This window comes from Heliconius melpomene, chromosome 19 (genome assembly GCF_056956725.1).
Source record: "Heliconius melpomene rosina isolate 202511_hmr_F chromosome 19, ASM5695672v1, whole genome shotgun sequence".
Lineage (NCBI taxonomy): Eukaryota > Metazoa > Arthropoda > Insecta > Lepidoptera > Nymphalidae > Heliconius > Heliconius melpomene.
The window spans coordinates 11711496-11730525 of NC_140407.1; the positions used below are offsets into that span (position 1 = coordinate 11711496).

At 30.2% G+C, this 19030-nt stretch overlaps 1 protein-coding gene across 2 annotated transcripts in view; it reads left to right on the plus strand.

Annotated features, from left to right (window-relative positions):
• LOC146528762 (uncharacterized) overlaps window positions 1-19030 on the plus strand; it is a 46556-nt gene that overhangs the window by 13106 nt on the left and 14420 nt on the right. The window contains exons 1-2 of one of the 2 annotated variants that reach the window (XM_085203792.1): window positions 17818-17932; window positions 18182-18390. In XM_085203792.1, coding sequence (XP_085059918.1) covers window positions 18217-18390 — 174 coding nt within the window. In that variant the 5' untranslated portion in view covers window positions 17818-17932; window positions 18182-18216. Of the gene's footprint in view, window positions 1-17817; window positions 17933-18181; window positions 18391-19030 lie in introns of those variants that run through there. The other variant, XM_085203791.1, reaches the window with a different exon arrangement.

Below are 19030 nucleotides of genomic sequence, written 5' to 3' on the forward strand. Positions count from 1 at the left end.
TTAGATATTCATTTCAACTAATTCATTATGCAGCTATATGCTGATCTCCCCACAAATTCACAGTTCAACCTCAGTAATTTGAGAGCGGCATGAACAAGAAAATTTACTTCCTCCTTATATAGGTCACCTGAATGAAATATTACTAAGTTCCTGTTGTATAGTCGACGCGATACAAAGGAAAGAGTTAAAGTTTAGGAAGCTAAATTGAAAACTACAGTTCTTTCTGAATTTGCCTTTGTAGTGATTTAATATTATTATAACTAGTCGATATTAAGTCTACCGTTTATGAATTTTCACAATAAATAACTTGTGATATTTTGAGTTTTGTTTAAAAGCTTTACAATTTAATTAAATTAATGACAACGTTAGAGATACCTCTTTTAAGTTTTTGGAGAAAATGTCTGATGTGTGGCGACAAATCTGAGGTAGAAAGGAAAATAAAATTAAAAATGTATTTTGGGATCAAATACGTATGACATTTGTTATTAATAAGTGAGAGTTACACTGCTTCACAAATATAATATGTTGATTGTTGAGCTAAATTACAAAAAGCGCAACGTCAGATGGAGAGAGAAGATTTAAAGAAGGTGGCTGCCACCGGATGAATGCGAGAAACCCAAGACCAGAATAGTTGGCGCTCGATGAGGATGACGGCGATAGATAATAAAACTATAATAACAATCAAAACCTTTTTCCCGACACAAATTCCACTCTCGAAGTTTTACTTCCATATAAAAATATAAAGGAAAATTACGTAAGTAAAGTTCAAAAGATCCCTTATCGTCTTGTGAATTATTACAAAAGTAGTAAAACACAGTTTTGAAGTTTTCAACCTGATCCGATTTCGGTATAAATCTGTTCAAAACAAATTTCCAGAAGGCCGCCTTCGGCCACTATATTGTCGAGTTCTAATGAAACTTTTTCTTAGTCGTGTTATCTCTATCTAATACTTTATTCAACCTTGGCTTAAATAAAACTAATGCAATCTAAATCAAGTCTAAGTGAGTCTATTGGAGAGGACCATAGATGTTCCTGGCCCTCAATTTAGAAAACCTATCAATTTCTGGTTAGGTGCCATATCCATCTTCTTGACCATCAATTGATTGTCAATAATTTATGCTCATCTTCATCAAACAAGTTTTGCTTATTTGGTACTACCTAATTAATAATAGCTTAGCTCATCAACTATAGCATATAGTCATTCAGAAACACTTTAAATTATACACAATATTTCATTCAAATCAGCTATTTAGGAACCGCTTACAAAATAATTTCATATCTAAATGAGATAAACTTAAAGAACTGTTTTTTTTTACTATCTTTCAAATACACTTCGTCTTGACAATTACGAACAATAAGAAAAAGGAATTATCCAATTGGGAGCAGTCGTTCAGAAGTTATGCGCGTTTCATTTTTATATACTTACTTACTTTTTATTTAGCCTGGCCATAAATACTGTTATAATTAAAAAATAAGCGAAATATTATGTTTAAATTTGGAAAGCTGTCATTTTTATACGATTTTTAATTGAGTTTTCTTATTTTCGCGCCTATTCTATATTTTATTGGTGCCGATCTTGGCTAGAAACGAACGTTTCGGACTTCACCAGAACTGAAGACTGGCCGTCATTTAGTCATCTTAATCCACTGTTTTATTATTTCTGGTCAGTTTTAGAGAGTAAGATTGGCTCCAAACTTAATGATAATTTGGAATTCCTACAAAATCAAACAACGAAACAATCCATACGAAGATTTTATAGAAAGAGTGCGTGCTGCTATTGATAACTGGCCTCAACATTTAAAGGTCCATATTGCAGCCAACTGAGCACATACGAACAGGCGAATTAGCTTTATAATTTTTTAATGGTTTTATGTTAATGTATTAAGCTAATAGTAGAAAATGTATGGTAAGAGGTATAGAGAGAGATAGTCACGTTGCAAAAAATAAATGAAAATATTTTTATTGGATGAAAGCAAATAGTTTTATTCAGTATTGTTGCTGGAGCGCACAAAGACTGACCTCTACCCGAACGGCATCTCAAGTAGCTGCTTTATACTAAGCTCTATAGCCAGCAGAACGGTTCTTAACAAGGACAGTGTATGAGAATAAATGAATTTTAAATCAAATTTCGAGCATCCTTATTTTTTATCTTTTGTAATGTACTGAAAATTCACAGGTGTTATAAAAACAAAAAAAAAACGGTAAAGACAATTCAGCAGAATGTGTGTAACCGTGGTAAAATTAAAGTAACTAACTTTAATAAATAGTAAATAAAAAAATAAAAATAAAAATAAAAAAGCCTTTTATTTCCCAATGTAACACAAAATTTTTACAGTGAATCTTATTTTTTTATTTTTTATTTATGAAATAAACTAACTTCTATTAAATTTTTACTATTCTATTCTATTCTGTTTTGATAAAAATAATATTTCTAAATTGCGTTAATTAGGAACCCCCCTCAGGTAAAGGCCTCTTCCAAGGATTGTCATCTCTTTCGGTCCTGGGTATATATCCATTCAGGTAACGTCACCATCTTTGTCCACGTACTATCCAGCCATTTTTTTTTAATTTATTTATTTATTTATCTAATTATCCATTTTTTTTTTCCGTTCTTGTGAAGATAGTGACCTAACATTATATAGGATATGTAGAGCTGATTTGACTGGTGCATCTCCTTTGGAAGGTAGTGGTCGTAATCCTCCTCGGTGACCAGCCGGCTTGGAGGATATAAATCAGTGTGCGTTGGTTTCTGTTTTGTATATTTTTTGCATGAGAGAGGTGTCGGTGGTTGCTATATATTATTCCTTTCTTGACTTTTATCCTTTTTATTCGATAAGTAATTGAGATTTAATAAATAGTAATAACTCATTAATTCCTACAAATAAATAAAACTAGAACAAGAAGTTGTACATATATATTTTTAAACTCCAATAAACGATATTGTCCATTATTATATGCATATTGTATTTATTTAATTATTAAATAAAAGGCTGAAATAAAGTATTATTATTATTATTATTAAGAAAAAATAGTACATATGTATATACATTGATAAACTACCGTTAGCATGTCTAATATCCGACGGGCCTGAGAGGATACGGATATGGGCAACGGAATCCGTCTGACTACCATTATTTATTACCTTGTATTGCCAGGTACCTACTCACCTACCTACATGTAGAAGAGGTCATCGTCTTCACGCTGACCCATATATTGTCATGGCACCACTCAGAATTAATGTTCACCTTATTTGTATTTATAGTGCGTACATAATTGTTTTGCTGGGAGTTTATGATGATATTATTACTGAAATGATCTTCTACTGTAACTAAATATAATATAGTAAAAAAAATAACATTTACATGTATATTATAATTTACAAAATTATGTTATAATTAACTATTTCAAATTATGAGGCCAGTCGTGGCAGTGGGGCTCAAATGTTTGTGGGTACGATCCCCACTTGAGGCAATGAAATATTTAATATTTTTATTTCTTCACTCTGTGCTTTTTATCAATTTTTATATTGGAAAACTGAATAATTTTTAGAATATAATTTAACATACATATAACATATATTTTAACATACATTTGCAATGCAAATAATTTTATACTAGCTAAAATATGAGTGCAGTGAACGTATATTCTATATATTAGTTAGAGTGCTGATTGCGCAAACTGAGTAAACATGACTGAGTCCGAAGTCAAACAGACAGATTGTAGCCGACTCGCTCCATTATACATCTACCTGGACTGTGAGAGCAAATTCCAACCACCCTTTCGATTCATCAAATCGTACGTATTTCGAGTTCCATTTGAAAAATCAAAGATAAGATTAAAAATAAGACAAAAACAGTTTGTATTTAAAAAGATTATGCGGCATTTTAAAAGGCTTTTTAAACTTTTTCCAAGCTGTATCCCAGCAGAGTAGCCAAAGGTAACTTAGGGACCTAACTGACTAACCTAACCCACACTCCGTTCCTCACTTTTAAATAAAGGAAAAAATCCCGAAAAATGAAATTTATAAGTATTTGATTAAAAAAATCAGTTCATTTCATACAAAATGAGTGCATGGGCATATGTATAATTTAATCTTGTCAACTTTAGTAAGCTGTACTTCCCGTTGACCTACAATCCTGAAATGGGTACGGAAGCCTCGGTGGGCGAGCCCAACTCGCACTTAACCGACTTTTTTATTGGTTAAATTACTATTATATTTATATTCACGCCATCACAGCACCATGTAGGTGATATCAACTTGACGTTATAATTATAAGTTCACATGTTATGGGAAATTTTTTTTTATTTAAAATATTTCAATTTCACCGATCTATTTAGATAAAAGCTAGTGCTATTAGGTTCTACCTATGTTTAAAGACAATATTTAAAAATTATCTATGCTTAACTTGAAAAACTGTGAACCTTGTCACACTACCTAGAAGAAATAAATAAAAATCCCTTATATATTAATTCACAAAACGCATCTTTATGAATAAGTAGTAGTAGGTACTCTTATATTACTGAAAAGATGAAAATTTTATCTGAGGCAACAGAATATTATAAAATAGAAGTGAATCTGCCATGTTCTAATTTTAAGCAGATTACGTAATAAAGCGCAACTATGTAAATCAACTACTAAAACAGTGAGAAATATATTTATACTGGTCCAGTAATAGTATGTTAATTCTTGAATTCATAATATATTGCTGGAATTATTTTATTTTCATAAGGTCATTTGTTTTTCAAGTAGGTACTCTACGGAAGCAGAGCAATTTCTCCATTTAGGTCATTATTGTTAAGATGTATAAATGAATATGTATAGGAAATTCAAAAATATAACAGTGAAATGGGGGAAATTAGGGTTCCGTACCTCAAAAGAAAAGATAGAACCCTTATAGGATCACTTTGTTATTCATCTGTCCCTTTGTCATGTTTGTTTCAAGATCCCTTGGAGGTATCAAACTGACATTAATGTCAAATATTCTTTCAAAGTTTTACGGTCACCTGAAGCACAGGAAAAAATAAGCTTAAAAGTCAGTGCAATTAGAAAATAGGATCATTTATGCATCGTTTTTGATGCATTTTGCACGAAATTCGTCGCGTAATCAAAACCTATAGGATACTTCTCGTACCTACAAAAAGTGAGTAAATTTGGCAAGAAGTGAGAACTCACTATAAAAATAAAGAAAAATCCGAAAAATAAAAATGTATGAGTTTATTTAAAAAAAAAATAATTTCATACTTATATTTGTAATTAATTTTATACCAAATGAGTGCATATGCTCGCAAACATAAGTTTGTCAATTTTACAAGTTGTACTTCCTGTTGATACAATCCTGAAATTGGATACAGAAACGATCCATGGGTGAATCCGATTGACCGGTTTTGATTTACCAATTATACATTGTAATTATTATAGACGACCAGATTAATTTCATTATTTGTGTTTGTAATAAGATTTAACAACGAATAAATAAATAATTTATTTGTTTATAAAGATAAGTTTCAGAAATAGCTCAAATTGTTTTTAATTTAATATTTATTAACTATTTCGTAAAACTAAAATAAACAATTTAAGGCAGAATAAATTATGATAAAACCGTATTTTAATACTAAATAATCAAGGTTCTTCGTGTTGCTCGGGATGAAAGTTTAAATCCCAAACCTAAATTGTTATATGAATTTTAAGTGTGTTTAGATTTCTTAAATATAATATTCATAAAATATTTTAATGATACTAAACGTGTAACTTATTGAAGCAAAAGGAGAATATAGTGAAGCGTAGTATGTTAGAATAGAAACACAGAAATATAATTTATTAAACGTAGGAAAGTTGAATACGTAGTGTGTATATCGCGATAGAAAGTAAAGAACTAACATTTAGAAATTGTCAAATAATTTAAATAATTTAAAAAGGTAGTTTTAAAATAATTATGTATAATGAATATTATGTAGATCACCTTCGAGCTGTATCCCGCACATAGCTGAGTAGGTAGAGAGAACCTACTCTGCCTACTAACCTACTCTCCGTTCCCCATTTTCCGAATAACTCTGGTGTCACGCTTCGCCTCGACACCAGAGCAAAGAAATAGAAATATAAACGTAAATAAATATTTAAAATAAAAAAACCTTAGCATACTAGTAGTTTAGATAATGTTCCATAGATTTGTAAGCGCTAGTAAACGATCACTTACCAGGAACTTGGATTGGCTTAGCGACCGCTTTGTTTTTTTGATTGATTACGCCCTAATGTCGGATTATCCGGATTCCAGATACGTTAAGCTTCGGAATGCTGAGAAAGGGTTTATGGCTATAATATTTATACTATATATATGTAAAAATAATTTTATTTAACATAATTAATTCCATTTAAGGTGCTATTTAAATTATATTGATAAACTTTTCCTCGTGTGTTTCCTCAATTATTCAATTGAGAAAACAAATATAATTTTTAAGTTTAATTTATTCTAAATATCTAATTAAATTTATCAATTAGATATTTGAATTAAGAAATATTTTAAACACTTGCTATTAGTTCTTGCTTTGATGTATTGATACGAAAACGAAAGGTAATTGAGATGGATAACGTAAAGTAACATTTGAAATATCGGAGGAGAAAGGCTAACCTATGAAATAGTTGCCATTACTCTTTTAGCACCTGTCCAGAGTGACTTATTGCAGTACAGACAGAAGGTCGCTTGTATCTAAACTAGTAAAGTCCTAGCTATTCGATTATTTCAATACGTTTTTCCCAGTGCGCTTGAATTATTAAAAAAACCTCCTCGTTCTGTTTAAGTAAGACTAATATTGTTATTGTAAATCTTTTTTTATATCAAGTATTATAAGCTTGCACTGGAGGAAATGATTTTAATATATAATTTTTTTATTTCTTCGCTTTGGTATCGAGGCAAAGCGTGGTGTTGGGTTCCGCCATTCAACACGCAATGCATGCATTTAGCGGAAAATACGGCTTAAAACTACAAAAAAAAAAACAAAAAGTTCTTAACTCTTACACATAACCTTTTTGGAGACTCCGTATATAAGTGCGGTGATACAGAATATAGGTGATCGTACGAGCCGCACTCTGAACTCATCTCTTCAGACACACTTGAGGTAAAAGGTCTCTCAAACATAAAAAACACTACTTATTGCGTAAAATTAAGCTTGCCCTCAATAATCTTACATGCATATAAAAAATATAAAGATATAGATATATATAGACTCTAAAAGACCAAATGATAACTGAGTCGAAACTGTATCATTAATTGTTTTTAAAATTTTCATGGCATTTATGATATTTAAAGTTTTGTTTAAAATTCTTAGCATACATATAAATTTAAATTAGAAGATATTATAACAAAGCGTGCTTACAATATAGAAGTTATTAATTAATGCGGCGGTAAAAGGGCAAGGCCGTATTCTAAAGGGATGTCGTATCATGGCGCCAGTCTTGTAACCATAGTATAATTAATTTATTTTAATAATAATTTATTAACATTTTTGTATAGAAATAATAAAAGCCATATTTCATAAGAACCTACAATTCACAGGTTTTTCGTGCCCACTCCAGAATAATTTGCCCTAAAAAAATTAAAAAACTTTACATTAGAATTTATTTTAATTAATTTTAATTTCTCTAAAGTCTATCAGGTATATCGATATGTAATATCGAAATTTTAATTGAAATATGCTGCGTAAAAGTGAAAATATTTTTAATGATTAAAATTATATTACATATAATTTAGATTAAGGTTTTAAGCCAGTTCATATCCGCTAAGCCTTTAGCTAACTTACTTAAACTATACACACATTGTGATAAGTTCACCCGAGGAACCGTGCTTATGTAATCTAAAGCTAGAAATATAATATATGTAATATATGTAATATATGTATTAAAATTAGGCGGATGAAAATTTAACATATTAAAAAATTAAACACAAGGCACAAGCGTGCAACTGTAAAGCCACAGGTTGTGGGTTCCCACTCAAGAAAACGAAATATTTAATGTTTTCACTTCCTTGCTTTGGTAATAAGGTAAAGCACGGCGTTGATTTCCACTACTCAATACTTAATGACTTCAGAAGTAATTCAACATATGCACATAAAATTAAAACTTAAAATATCATCACTTCCTTGCTTTGGTAATAAGGTAAAGCACGGCGTTGATTTCCACTACTCAACACTTAATGACTTCAGAAGTAATTCAACATATGCACATAAAATTAAAACTTAAAATATCATCACTTCCTTGCTTTGGTAATAAGGTAAAGCACGGCGTTGATTTCCACTACTCAACACTTAATGACTTCAGAAGTAATTCAACATATGCACATAAAATTAAAACTTAAAATATCATCACTTCCTTGCTTTGGTAATAAGGTAAAGCACGGCGTTGATTTCCACTACTCAACACTTAATGACTTCAGAAGTAATTCAACATATTGCACATAAAATTAAAACTTAAAATATCATCACTTCCTTGCTTTGGTAATAAGGTAAAGCACGGCGTTGATTTCCACTACTCAACACTTAATGACTTCAGAAGTAATTCAACATATTGCACATAAATTAAAACTTAAAATATATTATTCCTTTATTCATATAAAATCCATTTCAAGTTACATATAAATAATCTAAATAGTATCAGTAACTTAGCTTTGGGAAAGCCATTTATTATTACTCAAAGCAAGAGCTTTGCTTATATGATATATCTCGATAAATCTTCACTACAATAGATACCTACAGTCACCTTAGAAATCGACTGTATATTTCGACGGTCGCTAGGTAAAGTATTGAAAGTGAAAAATTTTAAATTTCTTTTATTGTCCTTTTGAACTAATAACAAGGGAAGATTTCGATTATATGCACGTTTAAGTAAAAAAACCGGTCAAATGCGAGCAGTATCAACGGTAAATACAAATTATAAAACTGAACAAGCTTAATTTTGCGGTGCTGTATTGAAATATGCACACCCAAGCAGTTTAATTTGATACCTCACATAAACTACCCTTTAATGTCAAATTTAGCCTCTCTTTAAGGCTTTTGTTTCTTAGGATTTAACCACAAATATATAATTTTCAGATTTTTCAACAATAAACTAAAAAGGAAAAAATAAATTTACTTAACATAAATTATAACGTAGGTACTTTAATTTTGTTAAACAAAAAATTTTTTTTATACCACACGGGAAGCACTAGCTCTCAAACAAAAAAACCATCAAAATCTGTTAAAAGTTAAAGCCCACAAACCCAGTTAAAAGCTCTGTTGCTAGAGAGCGTTAAATATATATATATTTCCTCGCAACTACCTGAAAACAATTCTTACCTAAACAAAAATATCCTCCACAGTTATTGCTTACAACCCTCCAGCCGTACCTTATTGCAAATGCAAATCTCTCTCTCACTTTCCTTGGGGATACGAGCGACAAATATAGTTAGTTCAAATATTGCGCACATTTGATTTGATAAACAGAAAAGTTATTGAGGCGTCATGGTGCAAGGGAACTGGGAACTAGTTGTAGGTTCTATTCTCACTCGAGGGAATGAAATATTTAATATTTTAATTTCTTAGCTCTGGTATGTGGGCAAAGAGCAATGCCTCAAAAAACACGTCAAAAAGTGGGGAACGGAAGTGTCTGAATGTGGGATTGATTCTCTTAACTCTAGGTTCCCTGGTTCCCTCCGCCTACCCTGCTATATGCGAGATACAGCGTGAAGCAAATAAAAAAATAAATAAAAGGGTTCCCTAGCTATTTTCATATGTATATACATATATGAATGTAGTTACAGATACAATCACAACGTATTAAAAGTAATACCGAACTGAAAGTTATGGTTACAAAAATTACCGTACGACACGAAAGGCGTCTCTTTGTAAAAAAACAATGGCGCACTGGTATATAATTACAGTTATTCTTATATTTTAAGGCCATAGAACATTTTATTGTAATATACCTACTATTATTTTCAGAACATTTTCAACTAAGTATATAGATGGTTTTCACCAAACGGTCTGAAAAATCATTGAATCATTTATTAGGTAAGCTACCAGGAATATTTATAGCCTGGAACTAAAAGTGGTTTGCGTTTATAAATACTTTATTTTGGGCTATCCTAATTTGAGGTGGAAAATTATAGTGTCTTAATTATAGTGCTAATAAATTTATATTATTACTAAATATCTAAGTATCAATTAGTTAGTTGAGGCAAGTCGTGGCGCAGGAACACAAGTCTGTGACTGTAAGCGCGACAGGTTGTGAGTTCGATTCTCACTCGAAGACATTAAATATCCAATATTTTCATTTTTCCTCTCTGGTATCAAGGCAGATCGTAACGTTCAATTTCGCCACTAAACAGGCTATGCCTCCTGCATCCGGCAAAAAGTGAATAGCGGAGTGTCTTATCACTGGGCTCCTTGTCTATCCTGCTACATGCGGGATACAGCGGGAAGCTGACCAAAAATAGTTATATTTCTTTTCGTAACAGGATCGTGAACATAAACTCTTAAGTAAGGGAGAAAGATATTTCTGTGACCAATGTCTCACACAGACGACCCTCGAATACTTGACCCACATCCAAAAGGGAACGACACAGGTTGGTTGAAGCTTAAAAGTAAAATATTGCCATACAATATATGTATGAATGGAAACAGGCAAATATGAAAGCGATGTTCTCGCGCGTCATACGTCGTCGTCGTCATATAAATATTTTACTAGCAAAAACTAAGCTTTTACTATCGTATGAGGGGTAATACGAAATTAGTATTCCCACAATATAAATGGTATTATAATTGAATTTATTTATATGTTTGTTGATTTTACCATTTTATCACTTATTATTTTCTTAAATAGTAACTTGTTAACATTAAAATTTATCCAGAATTCGGCAGATAGTGGGGTACGGAGTGTCTAACACTAAGTTGCCTCTGCCCTGCTGTATACGGGAAGCTGACGAATAATTTATTAACTTTACAACGTATTTTGTTGTTTCCAAAAATTAAGACATTTTTGAAAGTATAAATTTAAAAAAAACCTTTTCAATTATTTAATTCTTACTGTATCAAATGTAAGCATTCTAATTAATAACAATAGAACATAAACCTACCTTGTATTTACTTTTGTTATATTTTTATGTATATATATATACCTAAAAAAATATATAAAATTTCGACCATTTCATACATGTAATAGAGTTTATATGGTTTCAAATTCCAATTATGTAGACTAAATCCGATATGCTGTTTCGCCTGATGGAAAAAGATTTAAAAATCTCCATACAGAATAAACTATATTCTAAAAAAGCAAAGCCAGTACGAATATATATATATCTTATATAAAATACCTATATAAAAAATATTTATAAAATTATATTTTATGTAGCATAATTTTCATATATATCTAACACTGAGTAAAAGAGGAAGAGAATAATATAACACCTTACATTCCCTCGGCGCCTATTTAGGATTCACAAATCAAAGTTACGCCGACGCCTTTGTTTAAGTTAACTGCTAGGATGTTACAATTAATTTAAGACATTTAAATTGCGATTTAACTTTAATATAAATTTCTATAAGTGTAATATTATAAAAATATTATATAATTTAGGAAATATATTATATAATGTACAAACGTAGACAAAATTTAAATAATATCTTACCTACTTCAAAGTAAATAAAATTAAATAATAATAAATTACATTATTAATTCATATACTCACTTAATATTTAAAATAAGTTGTTTCTGGAGCTGTGGAGTTTTTGACATCAAGACTTGGTAGTCCTTACATTTAAAAAAAAGAAATCAGTCCACAAATGACGGAGAAGTCGGGGGACACACAACTGTTTCCGTTTAGGACGAAAAAATGTCAGTTGAAAATAATAATTATTGTATGCAACAAGCACTATAAGAATATTATTTACGAAGGTGATTGCTTCGTAATACCAACTCTATACTAACTTTTGTACATAAATTGCGAAACCCACTTATATACTTTTTTTAAAGATTAAACGGTACTTAAAAATGCCAAGTGCCTTTGCCGCAGTGACGACGTTTTGGTAATAATATTTTACACATAGAATGAGATAGACGAGAAAATCAGTAAATTACATTATTTTTAGATTATATAGATTTGTAATTATTTTTAGGATCGTCACAATAAATTAAGTGAATAAAAAATAAATAAATTATAAAGGAAATATGTATAATAAATACTGCTAAATTTATAAACAATCTTTAGGTAAATTAAAATTTAACAAGAAGCACTTAGTTCATCAAATTGAAATGCGAGAAAAGTGGAATTTCTTGACCACTCAGCACTTACACTATTCTTTTTATACATCTCGCTTTTGTAATTTTCCTTTGTAGGTAGGAAGATGTATAGATTTTCGCTACGTATATTCTAACAAAATAATTTTAATTGTTTATATTTTTTAATATATTTTAAGGTCTAAAACATGGTGTTATGTTATTTACAACTTAAATAAGTTTTTATTTCTAGACCTGATTAATATCAATTAAAAAAATAAATGTATAATAAAGAACTATACCTAAAATTTAACAATAGGCGTTTAACGAAAGTGTCCGTAGTAACTACAAAAAAATGTCAAGTGCGAGTTGGTCTCGCCCATCGAGAGTTTTTCCGTACCAAGTTTAGAATTGTAGATAAACGACAAAATACAACTCATAAATGTTGACAAACGCAGTTTGCACCACTCATACACTCATTCTGTATGAAATGAACTACAATTATAAGTTTGTAAAAGTTTTATCTGTAATATTCATAGAAAAATGCATTTTTCCGATTTTGTTCTTTATTTGTACTTCCGAGTTTTCACGTCTCGTCAAACTTCACACTTTCAGGTCTACGGGAAATACACTATGTATAGCTTTTAACTTTTGAACTTTTGCTTACGCGGCGGATACAGTCGAGAAACTTAAGTTTGCGGGAGTATGCACTTATTTTATAAGAAATGAACTACAAAATATTTGAAATTTATAGGATTAGATATATATATTGAATTTTATAAATTTTCACTTTTACATAATTGATAATACATATTTACATTTTCACTTACATTATTTTAAACTGAAGCTGAAAATATTTTTTTTGTTATACCTGCTGCTCTAACACAACAAAAATTCAACCCCAACGTGCCTTATATTATAAAACAAGTATCGAGATAAAATATTTTTTTAAAGTAGCTTACTCTGAACTTTATATCTTTTCGAGATATAGTAGGTAAACGTTATATATTGGCTTAATGAAGATTTCTTTAATCTATATATACGGTTAGATATAGGATATGCAGTAAATTTTAATTCTATTTACGTATTAATATTTCTCTGCATATTTACTAATATCAACATACTAATATCACTAATATCAACACTTGACATCAATCCACGTATAGAAGAAATAGATTTTTCTATAATTGTAAAAAAAATAAAAATATGCTTTAAAAATTTATGTTTTAAAATTTTATTAGATACCTATTACTTATGTAGATAAGTTAAAATATCAAACACTCACTATGTATCTCCATTCTGTCTGATGGAGCAAAATTAATTCTATGGGAGGGACATGTCCTTATGGCTCTCGGGAGAACAATTGTTATACACCCAATCTAGGTTCTTCAGGTTTCCCTCTTGATTCTTTTATCACGTTGCCGTAAAAAACATTATATATTCAATTTTCAACAACTAAATTATTAATGATTGCCAGTTTGCCAGTATTTTTAATTTATTTCAAAATACAGTCCAGTTTGTTTTTTTTTTCTAATTTATGTTTACCAAATACTACGTGATTTTATTTAAAATTATGGAAATAAATCATTTTTAAAGATAATTTTGACTCTGCATGAATATAACTTTGAAATTTAATGTGCCACGGTCCACGAGCACAGACTTTTGAAGATAAAATCTGGCTCTTTTCTTTTGAGTAGTAGGTACAGCTAAAAATATTCAACAAACAACATTATGATAAAAGGAAATACTAACAACTGCAAGAACGATGTATTGCACTTATATATTATTTCTGCAAGAGCCGGTCACTGGCTCGAATGGTTAAATTTAAAGAAATTTCTGTTAATAAATACTAACAATAGTTATAAAATCTTTTTTACCATTACAATATTGTCTAATATAGTTTTAACAGCTCTATTATAACCTAGGACCCGTTATCCGCAGCTTAATCTTTTTTAGAGTTCCGTACCTCAAAGAAAAAACGAACCCTTATAGGATCACTTTGTTGTGGTATAGAGCTGAAATTAATATCAAATATTTAGGTCTATGGTCCCTTGGAGCATTTTTTCTTAGCATTTTAGCTTTCCGTTTTTTCCGCAATATATTAAAAAAATCAATCCATATTTTTATATTCTGAACAGTTAAAATAAAGTGTCGATTATTGTTATAATTAGTGAACTGGTAGGATACTGGTGACAGTACGATATATACATATATATTTTTGTATATTATGTAAGAAAAAGAAAGCGGCCATATTTTTACACAATAAAATTACGTAAACTGTTTACGTAGATTTTTATAAAAATAATTTGAGACCTTTGCCACAGGAGAACAATGAACAGCACTGTTTCAACAACAAGTACGGAATCAGAACGAAGGCATAAACATCATACATAATGCATAATCTTCACACCGACCACGTACGCGCCGTTTCGCCAGGCAAGCCTCGTATTATCAAAAATCTTGAAAATATAAACGAATTCTTAAGTCTTTTCACGTAAAGTGTATTCTAAAGACATAATTTAACTTTTCCCTACCTATGCTAGCAGATACAGATTCCAGTGTACGTATAAAAACACCGGAAACTACCTGAAAACATTTGCGCCACGAAATAGAAATGGCTTTATGAAAAATAATTTAACACACTATTGTATTAACAAAACATGCTTGTATAAGCTAAGTATCAACATAAAAAAACACAATTTATATTTTTCCCCTTACTATTAAGTTCAAAGATAATATCAGTACCTACTATTAATCAATTACACAAATTACTAAATAATTACGTCCCTGATTACTTATTCTATTGTACCGCTACGTACCAACTGAAACTTGCATAGTAGCGTCGAAACTCATAAAACGTGCAAATCATAAAAGCTGGAATGGTTCACGACACGCAAGGATGCGAGCCTTTTCACGTGGCTCCTCTATTTTACTAGATTGCACATTATACTTCACCCCTCTTCTTATTTCAGCTAAAAGAAAATGCCGGGAGCAATAAACTTGCTGCTTCACACACATTCTTATATTATATGCATAATATTTATAAGATAAACCTTTTTTTTTACATGAGCAAGATAGAAGTTATTTATTAAACGAACATCTCTTTTGACTGGTGTTGTGAAAATACATTATATATTAAAGGGATTATATTAATTTTAATATATTGAAAAAAATGCGTTCCCTATTTGAATTTATCAATTTTAACTATTGAGGCATTTATAAATACTATCAAAAACAAAAAACCCGACTGCATAAAACTAAAATGAAGAAAACAAGCCCAATAGCTCATTAACATTAACAGTCGGTACCAATTTAAACTTAATGCTAAGTTTGTCAACTTTTATTACTTGTACTTCCCTATAACCTGCAATCCTGATATTGGTACTGAACCCTCGGTGGGCGAATCTACCTCGCACTTGACCGGTGTTTTTTTATTATTACGATAATGATAATCATGAATTCATTATGTATGTACTTTATTAAAATCCTTATGCTTAGCCCTTTAATTTAATACACATTTTGTAGTATTCCAATTTTTTTTTTCAATCAGTAGACCTACAATGTCGTAAGCATTTAATTACCTATATCAGTAAAGAAGTACAAATAAATGAAGACAAACGTAACTTTTTTACCAGGTGAACTTAAGTGTTTCAATATAAAAAAAAATGTAAATAATTTATTCTTCGCTGGAACCATTAACACCCGTGATAATAATCATACCATTTAGAATAAGGACGATTTTTTTTGATTTCATATTCGACACATATCGCTTATAAAAATATTTACTTTTATTTATATGACCATTAAAGGGTCATTATAAATGAAAATGTTTGTCGATCAATATTTCCATATGTTGTATTTATTCTTTTGTTCTATTTATATTATGAATTCACAGTAAAAGCCTTTGTATTGGGATTATTATTGACGATATTTAAGTAGGCAAGTAAATTAATTATAAAGCTTTTAATTCTTAAAACTATCGCAGGGGCACAAGTGTAAACGCGACAGTTTGTGGGTTCGATCCCCACTTGAGAAAATGAATTATTTAATATTTTCATTTATTCGCTCTGGTATCGAGAGAAAACGCACCGTTGAGTTCCTCCACTCAACACGCAACGCCTCCATATGGAGAACAAAGTGTCTTAACATTAGGTTCCCTTTGCCAACCCCACTGTGTACAAAATACAGACGCTGAAGCTCATAAAAAAACTAAAACTCTTTCCATTTACTGATGACATGTTAAAAACAAGAGAAACAACTTTTCAATTAATTAACTACATAAAGCTACATGGCCGGTACATAAAGCTCAGTTATATACCGACCATGTATCTGGATGCACGAAGTAAACATGTCAATATTATTTTAGAAGATACGATAGACATAAAACAAGTGAATCCGTCCAATTTTATTAGCTTAATTTATTACTTTATCATCCTTTAAAAGTATCGTTGTAAATATTTTCGATAAGTAATGAAATATATATATTTTTTTATCTTTCTATGATTTGTTTATTTAAAATTAGTTATTATCTGGGGCTTTGCGTGGTCAATATTTAATAGCCTCCCTCGATCTGTAGACCATTGGACACAAAAATATTTTTTTCAAATCGAAGCAGACGTTCCTGAGATTAATGAATTCAATCAAATAAACTCTTCAGTTTTATAATTGCTTTATAATGCAGCACTATGCATGTACTATGAGATATATTTTAAAATTTATTAGTGTCGACATTTGACATAAAAGAAACAAAAGCCTCATATTCTATTCGAAGGTCGAATCATGTTAGTAATTCAAACTTCGAATAGAATAATAATTAGGAAACGTAAAAAAACAACTTAAATTTTCACTAATTAACATAACATTGTTCCCCCTAAATTTATTTTCCATGTAGAAACAATTTCATTTAAGCCAAAGCTGTCACACCATATGTATGCATATGAAAATAATGTACGACATCGCATTAGCATATTTCAATCGAGTTGACGTTGTTGATTAATCATTTGCGATTCAAGCTTGGAACTGTGTGGTGTGTTCGTGGTCCGAGCTTTTCCATTAACAATATCGATTTTTGATCGATTCTAAATTGAATATATTATCTATATGTGTCGTTTGACTCACACAAATATTTTGTACTATAAAATAAAAAAAAAAAATTATAAATAAATATAAAATATCAAAAATCCGACTGCACAAAATGAAAAAGAAATAAAAATATTAATTTTTACCTATTTAAATTATACAAGATTTATTTGGCTGAATAGGTCCCGGCAAACGACTTTTTTGTTATTGATATTTTTTTATATTTCACACTTTTTTCTTAAGATTTATTAGCTTATTTGTTATTAGGATTATAAGACAGCACATTTTGCAATCTCATTACTACCTTGAGAGTGTCAATGTCTTGGGAATTTGAACCCTCTTTTACGGGTCAGTAAACAAAATGCTAATTTTAAAAAATTTCAAACAATGATTGTTAAAATAACTTTAAATCGTTTTATACATCTTAAACCGTTACTTATCAATCATTATTGAATACCTACTCAATGATTACTTACTTGACATGTTCGACGATTTTTATTTCTTTTCATATTGTCAATATGACGTATGGCTGTCGCTGCGGTCGTGGTGTATAATTTTCATGTATTTATGTGACGACCGCAATCTTAAGACGAATCGATTGACGTAAATCAAGTAAGGATAATCAAAATCCACCAATGCGTTTGGTCTTTACATCACCACATAACAGCAAGCCTACCTGCATATGTACTATATTATAGGCTGAAAAATAAATTATACTCCTTTGTTACGCAGTCGGGTAATAAAAAATAAAATTATGAAAATGTTCAAGGTTTTCTGTAAAATATTAGTTTTATGTTATTTTCTCTAGAAAAAGTATAAATATTTTGTAATTCGAAATATTAATATATTTACATTTTTTAGCTCGCGGACACACAGAAGTCAGAGTGGAATTACAAATGGAAAGATGGGCGGCTCGCGGTGGGTCCGTCAGGCTTCGCTGTGTTCATGATGTACCGCCTCACTTACTGGATAAGGTTGTCTTCCTGCGCCACGGTACCAAAATCTTCCAATATATAAGAAACAGAAAACCGCCGTATAGAAATTTCACAACACCTGGAGCTGTACTTAATGTAAGTAAAATTATGTATTTCCATTAGGGATAAGAAGTTATATAGATGAACGTATTATTTCTTATATCTTTAAATGACCTTAATGATTTTTAATTATATTTGTTTAAATGTGCAGAATGTAATTCAACATTTCTCGAAACGAATTATGTGCTCTCTGATTAAAATAAAATAATCCTCTCATCAAGCATTAAATAAAAATTATAAATTATCAAACAATATGTAAATAAATGTCACACAATAACAGCCAGTCAAAATATTACTAATTCAACAGGTTTAATCGTTAATCCACAATATAGCGCCCTGTGTGAAATATTTAATAATTTACTTAATTGCATTTTCATAACTTAACACCCATACATTACTGTGAAGCTCGTATTTTGGGCCTATGCCCAAAATATTCTTCATATTAAATCATATTTCATTAAATCATATATAAAAAATAAAATAAATAAATCAGCTTCACGCTGTTTCCCGCACACATCAGGGTAGACAGAGGAAACCTAGTGTTAAGACACTCCGTTCCTCACTTTCTGCTGAATTCTGGAGGCATTGCATGTTGAGTGGCAGCACTAGACATATTGACATATTGAAATATGTAAATATTAACGTTTGTATAATTAAACTTTGAATATAGGGGTTT